The sequence below is a fragment of the Primulina huaijiensis genome, chromosome 6 (genome assembly GCF_012295235.1).
Source record: "Primulina huaijiensis isolate GDHJ02 chromosome 6, ASM1229523v2, whole genome shotgun sequence".
NCBI lineage: Eukaryota > Viridiplantae > Streptophyta > Magnoliopsida > Lamiales > Gesneriaceae > Primulina > Primulina huaijiensis.
The window spans coordinates 17,274,374-17,296,589 of NC_133311.1; the positions used below are offsets into that span (position 1 = coordinate 17,274,374).

General features: G+C 34.4%; 4 protein-coding genes across 7 annotated transcripts; 2 read left to right on the top strand and 2 right to left on the bottom strand.

Annotated features, from left to right (window-relative positions):
- Window positions 1–89: 89 nt before the first annotated feature.
- On the bottom strand, window positions 90–3,029 carry LOC140979813 (G-type lectin S-receptor-like serine/threonine-protein kinase SD2-5). The gene has a single exon (XM_073445397.1). It carries the CDS (start codon window positions 2,534–2,536, stop codon window positions 104–106), a length of 2,433 nt encoding a protein of 810 aa, XP_073301498.1. The 5' UTR covers window positions 2,537–3,029; the 3' UTR covers window positions 90–103.
- Window positions 3,030–6,166: 3,137 nt separating this feature from the next.
- On the bottom strand, window positions 6,167–8,529 carry LOC140978738 (uncharacterized). 2 transcript variants are annotated; one of them, XR_012175606.1, is made up of 5 exons: window positions 8,089–8,529; window positions 7,856–7,970; window positions 7,590–7,704; window positions 6,781–7,425; window positions 6,167–6,665 (listed from the first exon to the last, which is right to left on the bottom strand). XR_012175606.1 is itself a non-coding variant. In XM_073443953.1 (4 exons), exons 1-4 carry the CDS (start codon window positions 8,187–8,189, stop codon window positions 6,875–6,877), a joined length of 882 nt encoding a protein of 293 aa, XP_073300054.1. In that variant the 5' UTR covers window positions 8,190–8,529; the 3' UTR covers window positions 6,167–6,874. The 2 variants fall into 2 exon arrangements, 1 of the variants encoding a protein (XP_073300054.1); XM_073443953.1 differs by having other exon boundaries at window positions 6,167–7,425.
- Window positions 8,530–14,162: 5,633 nt separating this feature from the next.
- LOC140979816 (putative clathrin assembly protein At2g25430) lies at window positions 14,163–16,904 on the top strand. 3 transcript variants are annotated; one of them, XM_073445400.1, is made up of 2 exons: window positions 14,163–14,445; window positions 14,676–16,904. In XM_073445400.1, the coding sequence occupies exon 2, from the start codon at window positions 14,696–14,698 to the stop codon at window positions 16,616–16,618; it is 1,923 nt and encodes a 640-aa protein (XP_073301501.1). In that variant the 5' UTR covers window positions 14,163–14,445; window positions 14,676–14,695; the 3' UTR covers window positions 16,619–16,904. The 3 variants fall into 3 exon arrangements, with proteins under 3 accessions (XP_073301501.1, XP_073301500.1, XP_073301499.1); XM_073445399.1 differs by having other exon boundaries at window positions 14,163–14,430; window positions 14,519–16,904; XM_073445398.1 differs by having other exon boundaries at window positions 14,164–14,430.
- A 1,263-nt stretch (window positions 16,905–18,167) lies between these two features.
- LOC140979817 (protein KINASE OF THE OUTER CHLOROPLAST MEMBRANE 1-like) lies at window positions 18,168–21,557 on the top strand. The gene is made up of 5 exons (XM_073445402.1): window positions 18,168–18,369; window positions 18,980–19,345; window positions 19,430–19,521; window positions 19,621–20,094; window positions 20,425–21,557. The coding sequence occupies exons 2-5, from the start codon at window positions 18,983–18,985 to the stop codon at window positions 21,362–21,364; spliced, it is 1,869 nt and encodes a 622-aa protein (XP_073301503.1). The 5' UTR covers window positions 18,168–18,369; window positions 18,980–18,982; the 3' UTR covers window positions 21,365–21,557.
- Window positions 21,558–22,216: the final 659 nt, after the last annotated feature.

The following is a 22,216-nucleotide window of genomic DNA, read 5'->3' on the forward strand; positions in this document are numbered from 1 at the left end:
CTCTCTATTGGTTTGGGAAGTTCTTCGACCAACTTAAGTAGTGACATAGCCCCCCATATAGACAGCTTCTTATGGTGTAGATTGAGCCCGTGACAAGTAGCTGTTATCTTGGGCCTGAAAGGCGAACTGCCGAAAGATATGCATCGCTATTGTATGAGTCGGATGGCCCTGATGAAGTACCCCCATGACTCATTGACTTCAAGAAACCCAACCCCATTTGAGAAGTGGTTGGGGGACACGGCACGGTGCTCAGCCCTTCAAGCATTTGAGCTACTCTTATCATAGGCGGGCGAAGCTGCATATCATCCTGTATGCACCACAGTGCCACTTTTATGGCTATATCAACCCTTTCATCCTCTTCATCTATCTTCAGTTTAGCATCAATGATATCTTTCAGCTTGCCTTCTTCCATCATTTTGGAAGCATAGGATGGGAAGTGGGACTTTTCCGGGGTTTCTGTGGGATCGTAGTTTTTTCTACCACCGATTAATTCGAGCAATACCATTCCATAGCTATAAACATCGCTCTTCTCTGATATGGCGAAGTTTGTGATCCATTCTGGTGCAAGATACCCTCTAGTGCCTCTTAACGTAGTAAAAACATGGCTCTGTTCTCTTGTCATTAGCTTAGCCAGGCCAAAATCCGAGACCTTGGCCATAAAGTGATCATCAAGGAGCACGTTCTCTGGTTTTATGTCGCAGTGAATTATCTTTACATCACAGGCTTCATGAAGATAAGCCAGGCCTTTAGCCGTGTCCACTGCGATTTTGTATCTTGTTTCCCAGTCCAATATGAGTTCCTCTTTTTCTTTCTTGAAAAGCCATTTTTCTAATGACCCATTTGCCATGTACTCGTAAACAAGAAGTCGGTGGGTTCCTTCAGCACAGAAGCCCTTAAGCCGCACCAGGTTGAGATGGTGGATGCTGCCTATAATACTTACTTCAGCTCGAAATTCCTTCTTCCCCTGCCCAATACCTTCCAATTTTTTCACAGCTACTTGAGTGCCATCAGGAAGCTTTCCCCGATAAACTGATCCGAAACCTCCTTGACCAAGCTTCACAGTGAAATCATTGGTTGCGGTCTGAAGATTATTGTAACTATACCGGATGGGCATCCCTGGAAAACCTTCCAAGAAATTATCCTCTTCCGAACTTGCTCTTGGGGAACCAGGGACTTCCTTGCTCTTACCGAACATTCTAAATCCAGCCCAGAGAAGACAAGATATGATAATAATCGTAACTATTACAATTACTATGATAATGACAACAGGGAAGCGTTTATTGCCACCACCTCCACCATTTCCACCGCTACCACGGGAGATTTTGACAAAGGAAGTAAAGTCAGTCCCACTTGAGGATCCGATCATGGTTCCTATCTGATCAAAAAGAAAGCAATTCCCTGTGCTGGTTTCGAAGAACATGACACCACAAGAACAGTTTCTACGGCAAAAATCTTTGCAGACATCTAAAGTACTGGTTTTAGAAAATGGTTGAACAAATTTTAGAGCAAAATAACTGATGCCATCCGCGAGACTTACGAGTTCCCCTGTAGTATCTGTACCGCTGTTGCATGTAGCTAAAGTCACTGACATGCAAGAGGGAAGGGATAAGGGACACTGGCACCTGTTGCCCGGATAACAGACATAGTAAGGGTCGCAAGCTGCCGGTCCGCTGCACCGGTCTTCAGGTATCTTTGCTGACAAGGGATTCGTGGAACCACCTTTAAGCATGGTGAAAGTGATGAATCCATCATCTCCTAAAACGGCCACCCAAGTCCCATTGGCACCGTTGCCTTGGGAGAAAATGAACTGCCATCGCAACACCTTGTTTCCATCATAAAATTTCCAAGAATTAGCACTAAGAATTGCGGAAGCAACGCCGCCACCATCTTTATCGATGGTTCTTCGGCTGTCTCTTCCCATAGACCAGTATGGCTGTGGCTGCTCGAAACCTGCGGAAAGGATGATATCTCCATCTTTAATCTCAAGAGAATATGTCAAGTTATTGGAGCCAGGTTCGCTGACAAGTTTCATTCCTTCAAGAAACTCCTGGTTCGACAAAAGGGCATCCGTGGGGTAGCTAAAACTTTGCCAAGCAACACTCCCGTCTTTCCCGATCAAAACCAGATTACCAGAGTCCAGCAGTTCCATGCCAGAAACTCCTTTATTAGCGGTACCAGTAGACCAAATCGTGGATCTCCCGCTCTGTAAGTAAGCATTTCCAGTATCATCAAACACAAAGTTATCTGTATTCTGAACTGGGGAACCCCTATTGGCCGCCCAAACTATGGTGGCGCTACGTATGTGAGTCACAGCAACCAGAAACCGAGTGACATCCTGTGTGGTGATGAATCCAAAGGCGAAATTTGAATCGTTGGATACTAGAAACAACCCATTATTGTCTATCCAATGCATTTGAGATCCACGGAACACAGGATTCAATATCCCAATATTTTGAACACTGGCACCACATGTTTCCACCCAAGACAGAATAGTACACAAAACTACTGTGACACAGAGAACTTCCCTTCTCCCCATGACTGGAATTATCAAAGATTAATCAACTATTCAGCTGGAATCAATACAACCCGAATCAATCAGATTATTCTACGAGACAGGTCAGCAAAACATCCGAAACCCTGGAACGAATTACCTGGAATCTCAAACTTCAAAATCTTCCCACCTGTAAACGTTGAAGGAAATCCCAAAAACAAAAACAAGAGAAGCGAATTATCAAGTGGATAGGAAGTCCTACTAGTTGTAACCATGAAAATTTTCACCATTGAATCCGAACTCCAAATTGCACAATTCAAGAATTATCCACTATCAAAAGAAAAATGGAGAAAGTGGAAGAATTGGTGGAGAGAAGGAGCTGTTCATTGACAAATTTCTAATGCAATCAAAAGACATGCCATTAATGAAGTAGAGAAAAGAAGAAGTAAGAACACATACAACCAACGGAGTCGTAGCTGTCAAGAATTAAATACCTTGCCTAAGATTTAAGGTGAAAATTTTACAAATAAAAAAAAAATTTGCGTCCAAAGGGTCTTTCATAAATTAATTTCTTGAATTATCTCAGTTTGCTTATTATTATTATTATTATATTCTTTGAAATCAAACATGCATGCGAGTTGCTCATTAAATATAACGGGAATGGTGGTGTATGGGCTATGCATGTTCCGATTAGTGGATTGTATTATTTTATAATTAGTGGGTGGGGTGGGTAGTACACGATTTAAATATTGATTAGGTTATTATGTTAGGAAAAAAAAATTTAAAATAATGTATTTTTTGTATTCAAATTATTTTAGAAAAATCGAAAGATTTGATATAATTTGAGGTGTATAGGGTTGCTTCCTACTCATATTTAATATTTTGTTATACAATTCTATTTTTTGATTGAAGCAATTGTTTATTAATTTATTTTTTCAGATTTTTATATATTATTATACAACTAAAATTATGAAGTATTTTACGCGAATTATTAAAAAAAATATTATTTATAAATCAAGTGTATTATTTTTCAACGAATAGTCTACCCATCTCACGAAAGACATTGTCTTAAATTATTTAAGAGAGAATAAATTGTTTGCGGAACAAATGGAAGGTGGGAGGATTGTGATGGAAAAACTACTCGATCCTATGATAATACTTATTTTATACTAGTAACCGTGGCACACGCGTTGCGTGTGTCCTGAATACATTTGGCTAATATATTAAATATTCATGATATTACAACATAATGACGTCACAACATAAAGAAGAGAGTTTATTTTTCACAGTGGCTAGTTTGGAGAAGAAATAATATTATTTTTCACGTGAGCAGTTTTCTTATGACGGTGAATATAATATTATTTGTTAAAAAAAATATATAATATAAAAAATAAGAAAGGGTAAAATAAGAAAGAAAGTTAGTGTCTTCATAGAGCGGTTATTATTAGGGCTCAGCTATAATAAAATAGTAAATAGTAAATATAAAAAATTAAAAAAGGTAAAACAAGAAAGAAAGTTGATGTACTCATAGAGCGGTTATTATTAGGGCCTCATACTTAATATAATAGTATAGATATAAATAAATATATATTTATAGTTTTGACCGATACTCAATACTATCATTGAGGGAAGTCTATGATCCACCGGGTGTAGTACACCCGGTGGATCTGGACCCTTCATTGGGAATAGGGCCCATAGCATGGGTGATCATACTTTCCCATTCATGAGCCATGGCGATACCATTTTCTCTGCCTGCCCAATAGATTTCAGTCCCCTCATAAATTTTATTGACTTCACGGTTGGAATTTGTTTTATTAAAAAAATAAAATCAACTCAAGGCTTGACTTTTTCTACTGTATGTTCAAACGTAACNTTTTTAAATTATCTTGATTAATGTTAACCCATGTTTTCTTTTCTGCCGAAAGTTTGATCGATGCATATTAAATTTATATGAAAAGTGATAAACATGATATATATATTACAAAACTTCTATTAGATCGTTTCACTACTCAATTTTATTATACAAATTTGTTATCTGATCCAATTAATGAAAAATATTATTTTTACTTTCAAATATTGATCGAGTAATATATATATATAAATGAAATCATTTTATTCCTTCTCTCGTGCATATTTTTCCTTCACCGTGTTTTTTGTGTAGAAGTCCCTGTTTATAGATTGAATAACTATACGTACAAGGACAAAGACTATAATACTTAGTAGTTAAATAAATCAAAATGTAAATAGAAAATTATATTCCAAATATAATTATGTAAACTAATTAAATATGAGTTTGTACTTATCTAAAAGTGTTTTTTTATATATACATCTAAAAGTATTTCTTGTCATTCAACATTTATAAATTAATATATATATTGTCCGGAAAAAGGCAATAAATATAGATAAAAATTTGTGTGAGACGGTCTCACGAGTCATATTTTGTGAGACGGATTTCTTATTTGGGTCATCCATGAAAAAATATTACTTTTTATGCTAAGAATATTACTTTTTATTGTGAATATCGGTAGATTTGACCTGTCTCACAGATAAAAATTCTTGAGATCATCTCACAAGAGACTTACTCATAAATATATGACTTGAGCAGTCACTAAATGACTTCATTTCCGCTCTTTGTGCAATCAAATAGGCCAAACAAACCAACTCAATGATAATAAATCACGGGAATAACGACACAGATTTTTAGCGTGAAAAAACCAACTCTCAAATTGAGACAAAATCCACGAGACCCATACGCATCAAATTTGACGCACAATCAGGGGATATCAACAATAAACTCAATCACAAGTTTGATACTCTCACCAAATACATGTGGATAAAATTGAAAACAAAGATCCAAACCGCATACTCAGATCATCATGAACAAGATACCAAAATTCCATGAAAATCAGAACAAGATTGCCTAAAATATCCGAATTCCTTTATCTCAATTCTCTTTTCTTTAGCTTTGTTTTTCTTTTGGTAACATCTTAGTTATCATTTCAGAAACATTCTCATCCGTATGTATTTTCTCAAACTATGGCATCTTACACTCCAAACACGTCGCAAATCCAATGGTATCTCACATCTTTATGCTTTTGACCGTTAGTAGAAAATGTAATTTTTGCTGAGATGAATTGCATTTTAACTGTTACTATATAGATTAGGTATATTGTGAGACCGTCTCACAAATTTTTATCTGTGATACGGATCAAACTTACCGATATTCACAATAAAAAGTAGTACTATTAACATAAAAAATAATATTTTTTCATGGATGACCCAAATAAGATATTCGACCCACGAAATTGATCTGTAAAACCTTCTCACAAAAGTTTTTGTACTATATATATTTCTATTGCTCATTACCCAACTCGTGTAGGTACTTCTTCATCCACAATAATTCTTTGCAAGCTTTTGTCATTGCGATATACTAAGCCTATGTAGCAACACAGTTTTGCAGTTTAGAGTGCCATGAAACTGCTCCCCCGCAAAAGCAATCAAGTACCCAGATGTAGTAGGCTTTCACAAGTCCAAATAACCGGCCATATTTGCATCTATAAAACCATCCAACACATATTTTACCATTTTCAAAGCACACACACAAATCCATTTAACTACTGCCCCAATAAGATCCCTTCATATTTTCGATCTACACCCCTAACTGCGAGTTCTCTCCCTTGAGCACTTTCTATTTTACTGGACATCAATCACCAAACATTACTAATTTACAAAATACAAAGTATGAAACTCATATGAATTAAATTAAATAGATATTTCATAAAACTAAATCCCATATCTAGCATTCCAACATATATATATCTCCATGACAACAACTTTGAACTACGTAAAAAAGATCCGACATCTTTGACACTTATGTTAGCCAGATTTTACCTGATAAGTAGAGAAAATAACGAAGCCCTTACATTTGATTTCTGGAATGTCGTTTCATTTTACTCCGTTAACATGAACATGTAGATTCCTGAATTTTCCAATGATCTGAAAACTGCGCTATGCTTTGTCCCTGCTGTCTCTGTCAACTCATGCAGAACTACATTCCTCGAATAAATAGCCAATGCTTGGTCGGATTTAGCTAAAAGGAAGGGGAAACCTTGGTTCTTTACTTCAGGCAGTTCTTAAACTTGATTCCACTTAGAGAACTTCGTAGGCGACAATACTCCTCTTCTCGAAATCACATTCTCTTAATCCTTGCGCATGGAACCACCAGAGAGCCTATCCGCAATGTCAGCTCGCACTTGACTCCATATCATTTAGAGAACTTTGTGAGCGACAATACTCCTCTTCTCGAAATCAACTTCTCTTAATCCTTGCGCATGGAACCACCAGAGAGCCTATCCGCAATGTCAGCTCGCACTTGACTCCATATCATTTATCACTAGTGTAGTCGTGATTGGGTGGAAGGATAAAACTAGAACGGACAAGCTCATCCAGGGACATGTTTCGTGGGGTAACAAGCTTATCAACATCCATGAGGCAAGAAGATGAGTTCGAAGGCTTCGTTGAATGAAAATTTGAGGAGCTTGGTTGAAATTGATAATTAATGTTGCACAGAGGATAAACAGAACATGCATTTACTACATTAAGAGTTTGAGCGGATATGTGATGGTTATCACTAGGGGGGGCATATTTCTTAGGCAATACATGAGATTTCTCATCATTGTAGTTCACGCCCTGGATAATATGGTTGTCAAACTTTAAACAGGAATAGACGGAATTCTTTGTATTGGGTGTCACATATAAGGCGTCACAGATAATATAAGGGTTATTGGTAGCAAGATTACCAAAAGTTTTGTGGTTTGAACTGCTAGGAGGAATAGAGGTATCCCCGGGAATCTGAGACCTGAGGTAAAATCTTGGAGAATCATTACACTGGCTTCTTGATGTTCTTCTTGGAGTGCAACCCAAAAGTAGAGCAGCTGTTCATGTCGAAAACGAGAAATTGCAATTCATAACCACCATGATATTGAAAAGGGCAATAAACAATTTCCACAACCAACAAGACTAAATATCTATTAAAAAATCCAAGTGTACACCACAAGAACAAACTTTATCCTTTACAAAGTAAGGAAATATGAACTACCTTCAATACAAGGCTGCAGAAGTTCCCCAATTTCAGTACCCTCATCTCTTCGAATTATAGTGTCAATGGCATTATTCACTCTATCCCAGAGGGTTTTAAGGTCTGAATACTCGGCCTCCATAAAGGGAAAAAAAGATAAATCAGACCGAGCACAAATACGAAGCAAGAACAACAAAAAAAGCAAAAACACAAAACAAACTCATTTATGGCCAAAAAAAAAAAAAGTCAACTTTTATGAAATTAACGGGGTTGGGACACAAACCTACCTCAGAACTAGCTTTGGAATACATAATTTCTTCAGCTCTCAAGACAACAATGGGGAGCTTCTCTTGCCACTCTTTGTTCTTCCTAGTACCTGAGCAGTGCACCTCATTCACAATCCTAAACAACCACGACACGAGACTCCCAAGTAAACAGATGAATCCATTTCAAAACACCCACACATTCAAAAAGGAGATAGAAAAAATCCCACCCAGGAGCACGAACCCAGAGAGAGTACCTGAAGATTTCTTGAATGAGAAAACCCCTGATGGGTTGGTGCCTATCACTGTGCCAAGCTCTTCTCACACACTCATATGGTCTAGGGCCTGGTCTCGGCATCGTCCAGAATTCCCCGATTCCCAGAGAAGAGACAACGACTGAAAATCCAATCACTGCTTGGTTCTTGACTTCTCGATACAAGTATGGAAAGGAAAAAAAATGAAGAATGTCGTGACGTAGGTGGTTCTGCTTCCACGCTGTGTGTTGACTCTTCGGCCGCGAGGGATGGGAACAGAAAAAAATGTGTAGAGGAACCCTAGGCCTTCTGGTTGGTCCGTATGGGGTGAAGCAACGAATTTATCGAGAGCATTGGGGTTAACTGTGTTTGCGGATATGGATTGGCGGGACACGTAGAGAGATGCCAGCATCCCAATTCCCAAACATGCATGTCTGTCTGAAGACCAGCCATTCATTTTCATGTGGTTGGGGTGGGATATATGTTGACGCTAATGGTGATATATTTTACCTTGTCACAAGACAATTAATAATTTTTACGGTTTTTTTTCCAAGTCGCACTCACTCGTAATTTTTTCGCACATGATTTGCACAATGTAGATTTTTTTTATTTGCAAACTATTGCATTCGTCCGGAGTTTACTCAGTACACACATAATGATAGCATGTATGGATTCTCATATCTATTATATATATAAATATGTGACTTTATATGTGAATTTCAGTTTCTCTCCTTATTAATTACTTGTTTTATTAATTGCTTATTTTTAATGTTTTCTATCTTATTAATTGCTTGTTTTTAATGTTATCTACCCACATTATCAATTTAGATTTATTTATTTATTTTTTATTATGTTAATTAATATTTGATATCTTTTATGTCTACTCACATTATAATATGTTATTTTTAATCAAATAATTTAGATTTTTTTATTTATCTTTTCTTACGTCAATTAAATTACTTAAAATTTAAAAATAGTTCATTGTTGAATTATGAATTTTCTTTGGTGTCTTATTAATACTTTTTTCATGTCCTCATTATTTATTTTGGTGACTTTGGCTACAACTTGTTAGTTTTAAAAAAAAAATTTTGCAAAAGAAAATTTCTTTAATAAAATATGGTTAAAAAATTTATTGTGATGTACCATTTTTATGAAAAAAAAACTTCTAATTTTTAAATCTCTTTAATTGTTACAGTTGGCTAGAATGTATGTGTTTAAATAAAAAAAATTTTGAACCAACATTTTTTGTGGTTTATATTTATACATTATTTGAATAAAACACGTTAAAAGATCGTTGTGATTAGACCCGTCAATTTGGGTTGGGTTCGTCTATTTGGCCCACATCGTCAAATAATTTAAGTGTATTGGGTTGAACTTTTGTCAACCTATTTAAGGTGGGACTAAATGAATCCGGACGAGTTTGTATTAAATATCAATATATCTACTATTATCGCTTTTCAACCATGAATTCCTCATATAAAGGGGAGATTATCTTCTTGATTTTAAAATTATAATGTTACTATTAATTGTTTGCTTTTATTGTTGTCTACACACTTTACAATATATTAATTTTAATCCAATGATTTAGTTTTTTTATTTTTCTTTTCATTATATCAATTTAATTAATTAAAGTTTAGAAATAGTTCATTGTTGAATTGTGAATTTTTTTTTATGTCTTATTAATTATTTTTTTTCATGTCCTCGTTATTTTATTTTATTATTTTTTTTGTGACGTTGGCTATAACTTATGAGTTAAAAAAAATATTTTTTTGCAAAGGTTTATATTTAAAATTTCTTTAATAAAATATGGTTAAAAAATTTATTATAATATACTATTTTTATATTAAAAAAAGTTTCTAATTTTTAAATCTCTTTATGTATAACCGCTGGCTAGAATTTATGTGTTTAAATAAAAAAAATTCAACCAACATTTTTTGACGGTTTATATTTATAAATTATTTGAATAAAACAAGGTAAATGATCGTTATGATTAGATCCATCAATTTGAGTTGGGTCCGTCGATTGGCCAACACTACCAAACAATTTAAATGGGTTGGGTTGAAATTTTGTCAACCTATTTAAAGGTGGGCCTAAATGAGCTCACACGAATTTATATTAAATATCTATATATCTAATATTGTCGATTTTCAATTATGAATTCTTCATGTAAAAGGGAGAATATCATCTTGATTTTAAAATTAAGATGTTAGTATCTTGTCCATAAATTGTGGGTTGTTCAGATATTTTGGTAGTCACTGAAAATTGAGCGTCAAAGTTGACATTTGAAATTTGTTTTCGGATTATTGACAATATATATGTTCGTCAACATATTATTTTTAACTTATTTTTATCAGTATTGTGAATGATAAACACGTTTATTGAAATAAATAAGTAGTATCATATCTTTAAATTAATATCTACTTTCATGTTTGACATGTTCTGAGTCTTAGCAAAATGTGGAACAGTAGATTCAAGTAAACGAATACACAAAGTCTGGGACGAAACCAAAATTATGTGATAACAAGAATTAAAATATAAACAAATAAATTTTTAATGAATTTATTGAGGTTAAGATGCATAACAAATCTTATATCATAATATATAAAATTTCAACCTTATAAATGAAATAAATCATACATATATGAAATATACAAAATTTTATAACATATACAATCAAATAATTTATTTTAATTGTATTTTATTCTACAAAAATTCTTGTCAAACTCAGTGATTGTGGATTTAACATCTATTAAATCAGCAAACTAAAATGCGTGTCAATTAAACTAATTGAGTAATCACATATTATTGAATTTCTTAATTAATTTTTTATCTTGAAAATTTGTTTCATTTAATATTTTAAATTATAAGACACCGTTACTATAACTAAAGACACATTTTTTTAAATGTTCATAAGGACTCAATCACTAACTCATATGGAAAAACATTTATCGGCATACTATATTGAAAACATTCTAATTAATTTGGCGCATTTGCTGAAATTTTTTTAATTAATTAAGAAAAATTCATTTACAATAATAATATTTAATTTTTTGGGCTAGCACCATTTATTTTATAAGATATTCGTCGCAATTCTTTATTTGTATGTTAATCTTTAAATCTGAATTATGATGTATATTGTTTTTCTTAAAGTTCTTAAATAATGATTTAATACATTTATTCGACACTTCAATATTAACATTTTAAAACATATTAATTTTATATTGTTTGTGTGCATCACTTCTAATCATGATTAGTTGTATTATTTAAAATATTTGATGTGCACTGTTACCATAATCTATAGGTTTTGATATAACATTAAACGCTTGAGCCTACAATTGGTATCAGAGCCAAGATCGCGACTTTGATTTTCATTGATTGCAATTGGTGCAATTATTAGGAGATAGATTGTTTGGTACAATAATTGTCTACGATGGGTAGTCGCTTGAGCTGTTGTGTGATTTAATTAAAGATTTGACTTGCATAGTTGCCATCAGTTATTGTTTTTGGTAAAGCGACAAACGCTCGATCCTATATTATTCGATTGTAGAGCTAGAAGAAACATGTTGCATCAACTTTTAGTTTTGAATTGATCCCTTACATGTTACTCGATTTTTAAATTTAGAAGCATTCTACAGTTTTCAAATATTATTATATATTGAATTATAATTTATCCTATTCAAATTGGATAAATACAAAATAAAACTCATGTAAATATTATTAACAAAAACATTTAAATCAAATATTTTATTTGTCGATAATCAAAATAAAAAAAAAATTTTGATCCTTGAGTGAGAAATAAGATATTTAAATAAAGTTATAATTGCCACAATGAAATAGTGCACCTACATGCATTTATCACTATATTTTGCAACTAAAATGTCAAAAAAAAATCTCCACATATTATTTTTATATCATATTTAAAATAATTATGAATCCTAAATTTTATTATTTTGAGTTGGCTTTTGTTATGAAAAATCATTGTAAATAAATTGGATTTAAAAATTCTTATATCTATGTATATCACATATTAATATATCAACTTAAGTCCAGGTAATAAAAAACTGCAAAATGAACTTATTCATCTTTAATGTACACAAATTATATAGTAAAGATATATGACTTTTAAGACAATGAAGTATAATAAATGTTCACATATAACAAAATATATACACAAGAAAAACAATAAATAAAAATATTTTTCTAGATATAAATATTTTTTTAAAACTTTTTACAGTGAGTTGGAGAAGATAAAAGAGAAAAAATATTAAATCTTTTGGGTTACGCAAAAAAATAGAAATGGAAGAAGTGTTTGTCATACTATGAATTCAGTTTTCAAATTAAATGTATACTATAAAGTTATATTTACCGTTCAAACTTTATAAATACAATGAATTTTTCTCAAGATAAAAGTACACAGATGTTCCCGTTAAGATATTTAAACAATTAGAAAAATTAAATATATAATTTTTCTGGAGGTAATATCAATATGACATTAGTAATTTGATTGTGCTAATTATACTTATGAGTTGATATGAAATATTAAAATAAGTATCATAAGAGTCAGTAAAAAGATGATTTATTGTCAAAAATATTATTATTATAAATTGTAAATAAATGACAAGATTTAATCAATATTTTTTAAAATCAATCAATCAGTACTTTTTATATGATGATAGATTGTTATAATAATTAGGGGTGAGCATTCGATCGGTTTTGTTACCGACCGAACCGAATTAGTCATAATCAGATCGAACCGAAATATTTAGCAATAACCGAACCGACCGAATTAATTTTCATAACCGATGAAACCGAACCAAATTAAAATCGGTTAATTCGGTTGGTGATCGGATTAACCGATTAGTTTTAAAAAAATTTATGATTTAACTTTAATTATATATGTAATTTTCTTAACACTACAGCTTACACAAANAAAAATCATAACCGAACCGAATTAACCGATATAACCGAATTTTTTTAATTTGAAAACTGAATTTCCGAATTGACTCGGTTCGGTGGGTTAATTCGGTTTAACCGAAATTTTGCTCACCCCTAATAATAATGTGTAGTTTATATGTTATCAAGTATAAGTGTCTAATAAATTAAAAGTGACTAAGAAAGTAAAAGCATCCAGTAGAAATTGTTGTCAATTTATATGAAAAATAATAATAATCAAACAACATTGTAAATAAAAAATTGCATATCATTGATTGTCAAAAAAATTGTAATAATTGAATATTATAATAAAATATATGCATTATTGAGAGAATATGACAAATAACAAAAGAAAACAATATGATAAAAAAGATATGAGAAAAATTTTAGTAGTCCAAATATTTTTGAAAATTAAAAAAATATGTTTGTTTTTTGTCTTTTCAAATTAGTTACATATGATAATTAACAAGAATTGTCAAAATTTACAATACTATTATCATTATCTTTTGTTGAGTTAACTAATTTTATTTCAAATTTTAATTACTTCAACATATGTTTTCTACGTGCAACGCACGTGCATTATTTCTAGTCATACAAAATAGGGTTGATACGTTCAAAATGTTGATTTTAATCTCTATACTATGTGTTATGATTTAATGTTACAAATACATGCAGCATGCATAATGAGTATATAATTACATAAAAGAAATGCGAGGATATAATTATTTGGATTATTTTAAATATTTGATCTAAACAACTAGCTCAAAAACAAAATTCAATTAATTCAATTAGTGATGTTACATGTACATCGATATTTGTACAATACAAAAAATTCAATACAAAAATTCAATTTTTCAAAATTTCACTATATATTAAATATAAAATATCGTGATATAATAGTTGTAAATATCGATATAACGATATATTGATGGTTAGCATTATTCTAATGGTTTAGTTGTTCATGGAATCCAGCATTAAATGCTATTACCCCAACGGGCCTGAACTGCTAAAAAAATCTTTATTAGGCCCATATGTTTCTGAGAATGGGCCTCTTCTTGCAAGAACCCAAATTTGGAATCGGTAACCAATTATTATTATGAAAAGATATTGGCTGATCATAGTTAACTTTATTTGGTTGGTGTTTAGTGCGGTAATTGATGAAGTAAGGCTCATATAATCTACGGCGTCCGGATTCCAAATCTACATTTAAATCCACTTCTTAAATCAAGAACCCCAAAATACTAGCAGCGAATCATTTTGTCTGTCTTTGATTGATTATCTCTGTTTTTACCGTCGTGGCAGTCGGCCTTGTGTTTTTTTGCACCTAGATCTCTCCGCGCGTGAATTCTTGTTCTTTTCTGGGGATCAGGAAGTGCTGTTTTTCAGATCTAGCTGCCGTTTGATTGCTTGGAGGTGAATTCCTGAACTGTAAATTTCTTTCTTTTTTTTTTCTTTTTGTTTGAAGCGAAATACACTTTAAGAGAATTGCTGTTTGTGTCAGCCAATTATCCACCGTGTTTCCCTTTTTCGGCTTGTATTGAGGATGATGGATGAAAGCTACTTGAGGGCTATGAAGTGTTTGATAGAGTTACTGTTCTCTTAGTTGGGTTTTTGATAACTTTCTTTCTGACCTTTTTTTGTTGGCTGCCGGTGATTAGGAGTGAAGCGACTTGAAGCTATGGCTCCCAGCACGATACGCAAGGCCATCGGGGCTGTGAAGGACCAAACGAGCATTGGAATAGCGAAAGTTTCGAGCAACATGGCACCGGAGCTTGAAGTGGCCATAGTCAAAGCCACCAGCCACGATGATGACCCTGCCTCTGAGAAGTATATAAGGGAGATTCTTCATTTAACCTCTTTGTCGCGGGGATATGTTGGCGCATGTGTCGGTGCTGTGTCTAAGAGATTGGGAAAGACTCGTGATTGGATTGTTGCTCTTAAGTGTTTGATGCTCACCCACCGCTTGCTCAACGACGCTGATGCTAATTTTCAGCATGAGATTATGTATGCTACCAGAAGAGGGACAAGATTGTTAAACATGTCTGATTTTCGTGATGAGGCACATTCTAATTCATGGGATCATTCAGCTTTCGTGAGGACGTATGCTTTGTACTTGGATCAGAGGCTAGACTTGATGGTTTACGAGCGGAAGCAGGGTGGACAAGGTGGTGAAGTAGAGAGATTTGGGTCTAGGGATGATAGATATAACTATAGATCGCCGCCAGGACCAAATCGTGGATATGATTATGATTACAATGAGTTTCGAGATGAGCCAAATCATGGGATGCGTAGATCAAGGTCATCCGGGGATGTGAGAGAGGGTACACAGGAGAGGAAAGATGTCACCCCATTGAGAGAAATGAATCCAGAAAGAATTTTTGGGAAGATGGGTCATTTGCAGAGGATATTGGATCGATTTTTGTCTTGTCGACCCACGGGAGTGGCTAAGAATGAGAGGATGATTTTGGTTGCTCTATATATGATTGTGAAGGAGAGCTTTAAGCTATATGCAGACGTGTGCGATGTTCTGGCTGTGCTCTTGGATAAGTTCTTTGATATGGATTATCAAGATTGTGTGAAGGCTTCCGATTCTTATGCCAGTGCGGCGAAGCAGATCGATGAGCTGGTGGGATTCTATAACTGGTGCAAGGATATTGGTGTGGCTAGGTCATCAGAGTATCCGGAAGTACAAAAAATTTCTAACAAGGTGTTGGAGACTTTGGAGGAATTTGTGAGGGATAGGGCAAATGCAGTTAAGAGTCCTGAAAGGAAGTTTGAGAGCAGGTCAATTCCTCAGGCAGAGGAAGAGCCATTGCCAGATATGAATGAGATCAAGGCATTGCCTCCACCGGAGAACTATACTCCCCCACCACCACCTGAGCCGGAACCTCCTAAACCTGTGGTACAGGAGACTGGGGATTTGGTGGACTTGAGGGACGAGGGAGTGACTGCTGATGCTCAAGGTAATAGGTTGGCTTTGGCACTGTTTGCTGGACCAGCAGCAAATGGCTCATGGGAAGCTTTCTCGTCCAGTGGAGAGCCAGAAATGACTTCTGCTTGGCAAAATCCAGCTGCCGAGAGTGGAAAGGCTGATTGGGAATTAGCTTTAGTCGAGTCTGCAAGTCATTTGTCTAAACAGAAGGCTGCAATGGGTGGTGGACTTGATCCTTTGTTGTTGAATGGTATGTATGATCAGGGAATGGTTAGGCAACATGTGAGTACTACCCAATTGAGTGGTGGTAGTGCAAGCAGCGTGGCATTGCCGGGTCCTGGAAGTAGTAAAACACCTGTTTTGGCTCTTCCTGCTCCGGATGGAACAGTCCAGGCAGTTGGACAAGATCCGTTTGCTGCATCTCTGAGCATTCCCCCACCTTCATATGTTCAGATGGCAGAGATGGAAAAAAAGCAGCATTTGCTGGTACAGGAGCAGATAGTGTGGCAACAGTATTCTAGAGAGGGCATGCAAGGCCAAGCTAGTTTGAACAAGATCAGCGGCGGTGGATACTATGCTCCAGGTATACACCCGATTATGCCTTACGGAATGCCACCAATTAATGGAGCTGGATTTCCGCATTCCGGGTTTAACTACACTACTCAGTGATTTTTCAAATAAATTCCTCTGTAATTTAAATTACTCTTTATCTTGTTTTGTATTCCACAGTATTTTACTTATTTGATATTGCCTGCTATTGTGCATGCTTATGGAGATATGAAGAGGGTCTAGGATGAGAGAAACTGAGTTGAAACGATTATTGATTGATTGTGGAGGGAGTTCGTTTGCCCAGTGCTCTGTAGTCTACTTAGTACATTTCTTTTGTGGTTTCTGTAAAATTGTTTGGATTTCTTGATATTTCAGCTATTATTCTACTTGCTCACTTGTTTGCAAACGGGAAAATGACAAAAGAGTGGGAGGATGGATTATTCTTTATTGCTTGTGACTGAGTAAATGATAAAATAAATGATATCCTGACGCAACCCAATTTTGGTTTCAAATGAGAGGGACCTCGTTTTATTATTTTATTACTAAGCTAACTATTGTTTTGGATTTTTTTAGCATCTTGACCTTAGTTTCTAATTAGACATTAGCGATTATCGAATTTCATATTTGATTCGTTATCTTTGTTATTTTACAAGTTTACTCGTTTTTTTTATGAGTTGTATACGTGACTTTAACATGACACTGATATTTAAATGTCTTGATAGCTTTTTCGATTTAAAATTGTTAAAAATTGAAATATACATGACTAAAATTAAGATCGAAAGTATAGAAGATCAAAATCGTAAAGAATCAAAATATGGTTTACCATTTTTAACTAGAGGGTTATCTTCTTAATCCAATTTGACAGGTGCCTAAGAAAACCGACAGCCTGTAAAGATTTATTGCTACGAGTGCTCCAACATCGGGTGGATTAGCAGTTTTGTTTCAAATGTTTTGGGTTTGTCATTGTGCATATTTGTTGGCCTCTTGGAATCCATATATCCTGCCTATCAATGTGTATGATGTTGCACCTGCTTCCACTATTGTTTATCCCAATATGCGACGCAGCCTTCTATTTTCATGTTCAATGACATTTTATTAATGCATTTAGCCATTTCACCATAAAATAAAATAATACAAAGTTTTCATATTTCACAATTTAAGATAACTGTGAGACCGTTAGAATAACTATTTTATAAGACATTAAAATATTTAATTTCATAATTATCATTTTTATCTTACTAAAAACATGTATTTTACATAGAAAAAAATATAAACAAAACTTCTCTTTTAAATTGAAAATAATTTCATGTTAATTGTTTAGTATTATATGATCAAATTAAAAATAATAATAACACATGCAACGCGTGNTTAAAACTTTATCATCTTTGCTACTTTGGTCGTTCACTTTTGATTACAAATTGTGAAGATGGAAACAAAATGAGAAGATATCATTGACATGTTAATTTGTAATCAAACCAGTCAGCAATACTTGTTGAAGAAGCTGAAATTGAATTTCACATTAACCCAAGAAAATGTGTTCATATTGAATTTTATAGCTAAAAACTTCAAAACTCCAAAATTATGTTGAATTACAAAATTATTTTAATATTATTACATCTTATCGTAAAAAAAAAAAGAAGAATTTTATTACATTATTAATATATATGTATTCGTTTGCGCAGCGAAGATGGCGTACGTTACCACACCGTTTCATTGAGATGACTTCTCACTCTCTTTTTTTCTAGATTATATTATGTACTTTGGTTACACTGATCTCCTCAGGTCTCCATTTGTCGAAATTACTTTCTTGTCTTTTATTTCATTTCATCCCTTTTTCATCTCAATCTTTTCCGGCTTCGGACAATCGTTTGGTAAGTTTTCTCAATCCAGCCATTGGGAAACCTATGACTACCCTTCTGGTTTTTTTTTTTTTTTTTTTTTTTTTTTTTTTTTTTTTTTNTGACAAAAAATTTCCACGGTTGCTTCTCGAGTTGTCACCGGGGCTTCAAATTTGTTGTTTTTTTTATGGATTTGATTGCGAATGGGGTGTAAAAATTGATGGGTTTTTAGATAAATAGCACCGCATGTACTTAATTTTCTGATGTAACCAAGAAAGACTGTTGTGAGCTAATTCCCGAGTATTAACCCTTTTGTCTACCAAATTCAAGGAGAGATGAGTTTTGGAAATTGTGGTTATAGGAAAACGATCTTTGTTGGGTCATTTCAGTTAGTTGCAGAATATATGTTTTTCTTGATTGCTGCTTTTTTTTTTCATGTCAACACATGAAGTATATATTTAACCATTAGACCAGAAGAAATGGTGGATCGTTGCTATTGAAATGGGGATGACCAATGATTATGTTTTATGATTCATACAAATGTTACTTATACGACTTGGTTCTATTAGTTTTCTCTGTATTGCAAGCTTATGGCTATGGCAGCGACGTCAGCTTATACATTTTTTTGTCATCTATATTCTAGGAAATGGCTGGACAAGTTGCTAATCGGCCAGCATCTCCATTTGATTTTGAGATCATTGAAGGAGATCCTGGTGACGACAGTACCGTCATAACATCATCTAACAGGATAAATCCATGGATTGACCCTGCAAAAATCAAACTCGGGCACAGAATTGGTAGAGGGCCTTTTGGTGATGTTTGGCTGGCAACTCATCATCGTGCATCAGAAGACTATGAAGAGTATCATGAAGTTGCTGTTAAAATGTTGAGGCCCATCAAGGAAGATAGCGTTGGAGATGCCTTGAACAAGTTGGATTATCTGATGTCCAAATGCCAAGGACTCGAAACAGTTTGTTGGCTTTATGGACTTTCTGTTATAAATAAGAAAGTGAGTGTGTTGCTTGAACTTGTATTATAATGCTCAGAATGTGGTTATTCACGATATAATGTTCGGTATGCTCATTCCTTCTAGATATGCATTGTCATGAAGTTTTATGAGGGCTCAGTAGAAGACAAAATGGCTCGACTTAAAGGGGGAAAGCTGTCATTAACTGATGTTTTGAGGTTATATCTGCCAAATATTATTACGGAATATTCTTTTAATAGTATTGCATGAAAGTGTTTTGTAACTTTTTGCATCTACCCCCACGATTATGTCTATAGATATGGAGCGGATCTTGCTCAAGGAGTAATGGACCTGCACGCTAAAGGGATTATTATTCTGAATCTTAAACCTTGTAATTTCCTTTTAAATGGGAATGACCAGGCCATTGTTGGGGATTTTGGTATACCATACGCGCTATCAAGGATATCATTGCCAAGTACAGACATGGCTCGAAGACTTGGTACTCCCAATTACATGGCTCCCGAACAATGGGAACCGGAAGTAAGAGGTCCTATATCTGTTGAAACTGATTCATGGGGATTTGGTTGTAGCATATTGGAGATGCTAACTGGAGTTCAGCCTTGGAGTGGCAAATCTGTTAATGAAATGTGCAAATTGGTTGTAGACAAGCAAGAAAAACCTCCTATTCCCAGTGGGCTTCCTCCTGCGGTTGAGAATGTCATTATAGGTTGCTTTGAGTATGATTTCAGGAGTCGCCCTGTAATGGCAGATATTTTGCATGCATTTAAAAGGTATCTTCTGTTATTGTTGTTTTGTAATAAATCTGTCAAAAGAAAGTATTCGTCTAGGGCTTTCAAATGACCTTACACGTGCTAAGATAATTTTTCGTTCTCTGTTATACAACATTGAAGTGGCACTTGATTGAGTCGTCTGGTAGTAGAGATTTAGTGTCAAGTAAATGTGTAGTACCTACCCATTGAAAGAGAGCATGTACTATTTGTTTTTTTTATTAACTTCTAGATTCATGCGCATGCATGAGCCCTATCTCTGCAAGATTGTTTTTTCTTTCTAGTGATTTTTAAAGCATTTCAAAATTAACTTCTAATTTTCTGAATTAACAGCTCACAAAATGCAGTTTATCAGGATGGAGTCTGGACGGGTATTGAAAGTAGACTGATTAGGGAGAAACCAGGTGGTGTTGGTTATACTGAATGGTTTCTTGCGAAGGATCATCTCCAAGTACTTGACACTGTTCGATCTAGGAAATCACCTAACTCCCACAACCTGGTAAATATGAATATCCCAGAGGGGACTGTAGTTGGTCTGGAACGTGATAGTGACCAAGATGGTTATGTTTTAGTGAGGGTGCATGGCATCCATGACCCGATAAGAGTTCATGTTTCCACATTAGAAAGGGTCACATTTGGACTGGCTGCTGGAGATTGGGTTCGATTGAAGAAAGAAGACAAGAAGCATTCGCCTGTGGGCGTTCTTCATTCCATCAACCGTGAGGGAAGAGTAGACGTTGCATTTATAGGACTAGAGACTCTTTGGAAGGGTAACTACTCGGAATTCCAGATGGCGAAACCTTATTGTGTGGGGCAGTTTGTGAAGCTGAAATCCAGTGTGTTTAGCCCTCGGTTTGAATGGCCTTGCAAAAGAGGCGGGGAGTGGGCAACGGGGAGAATTTGTCAAGTGCTTCCAAATGGCTGCCTCGTAGCCAAGTTTCCTGGTAAATTAACAATTGGTAATGAGAAGAGCAGTTTCTTGGCTGATCCAGCTGAAACAGAACTGATTTCATTTGACACTTGCCCCACTGTGTTTAAAAAGTATCAACATCTAGAGGATTTTCACTGGGCTATCAGGCCTATACTGATCGCATTAGGTCTATTTACTGCAATGAAGTTTGGCCTTTTCGTTGGTAAGAAAGTGGGGGGGAGATCAAAGGCAAACATAGGAAAAAGTAATCCTGGGGTTCAAAATGACCATCAAACTGTGGATGGCCAGAGTTCCAGCAACACTGCATGGCGTCCTCCGAAGGTTGCTAACATTTTCAGATAAGGTGTCACCGTAACAACTCTTGAATAATCGATAATGTCACTTATTGTACAGTTATATATTTGTACCATAAACCTGATCATGAACTTTCTCTGCTCCAGTCCCCAGTTTCCTTTTCTCGCAAGCTCTTTACTTTGGACTGGTGGTGTTGAAATAGTGAATTATTGTTTTAAATTGAAGATCTGTGGTTTCCTTTCTCTACTATGTCAACTTGTCGTCGTTAGTGTGCGCGCTTCTTCAGCTTCCTCGACGAAAAAAAACATATTAATGTTGTATCGTTTCTGTAAAAATTAACTTAATAGATTTTCATATGCGTGTAATGTAATGACTCGAATCTTTATTTTGAATGAAGTATAAACTAATAGATAATTAAAGAGTTGTTAATTAAGTTATTTGGTTTTATTTTTTAATTGTTGTTATTAAGTTTTAATTATGCATGATTATTAATCTGTTTAATAGTGGTTCGGATAAGTGCGTTAAATGAAATCTCTCTATTCAAGATCCTTGTCTTGAGGATATAATTGCTTAGACTGCCGTAGGAACGGCGCGAGCAAAATTGGATCAAATAAATTTTATTGATTTTAATAAATATCAAACCAATCAAATCTAGGTTTTTCTGACTGATTTGGTTGGGTTTGGTTTAGTTGGGTTTGAATACTATATTGTTAAGTTTAAATATTTGTGTGATCATGGAAATATATGACATAGCTAGTTCAACATAAAAATTTAAATATTCGAAATGATTTACTTTAACTTTGGAATAAAACTTCATAATAATTTATGATTAATTATATGAACATATTTCTCTCAAAAAAACATTAAAAAGAAAGATAAATATATTTAAGGAAGACAACG

Excerpts from the sequence above, each read along its gene's own strand:
- LOC140979813 (XM_073445397.1), bottom strand. The coding sequence starts at position 2,536 with ATGGGGAGAAGGGAAGTTCTCTGTGTCACAGTAGTTTTGTGTACTATT.
- LOC140978738 (XM_073443953.1), bottom strand. The coding sequence starts at position 8,189 with ATGCCGAGACCAGGCCCTAGACCATATGAGTGTGTGAGAAGAGCTTGG. Across the intron at positions 7,705-7,855 it reads ATTCCAAAGCTAGTTCTGAG|GCCGAGTATTCAGACCTTAA; the intron begins GTAGGTTTGTGT and ends CCCTTTATGGAG. Across the intron at positions 7,426-7,589 it reads TCTGCAGCCTTGTATTGAAG|CTGCTCTACTTTTGGGTTGC; the intron begins GTAGTTCATATT and ends CGACATGAACAG.
- LOC140979816 (XM_073445400.1), top strand. The coding sequence starts at position 14,696 with ATGGCTCCCAGCACGATACGCAAGGCCATCGGGGCTGTGAAGGACCAA.
- LOC140979817 (XM_073445402.1), top strand. The coding sequence starts at position 18,983 with ATGGCTGGACAAGTTGCTAATCGGCCAGCATCTCCATTTGATTTTGAG. Across the intron at positions 19,346-19,429 it reads TTTCTGTTATAAATAAGAAA|ATATGCATTGTCATGAAGTT; the intron begins GTGAGTGTGTTG and ends CATTCCTTCTAG. Across the intron at positions 19,522-19,620 it reads TCATTAACTGATGTTTTGAG|ATATGGAGCGGATCTTGCTC; the intron begins GTTATATCTGCC and ends TTATGTCTATAG.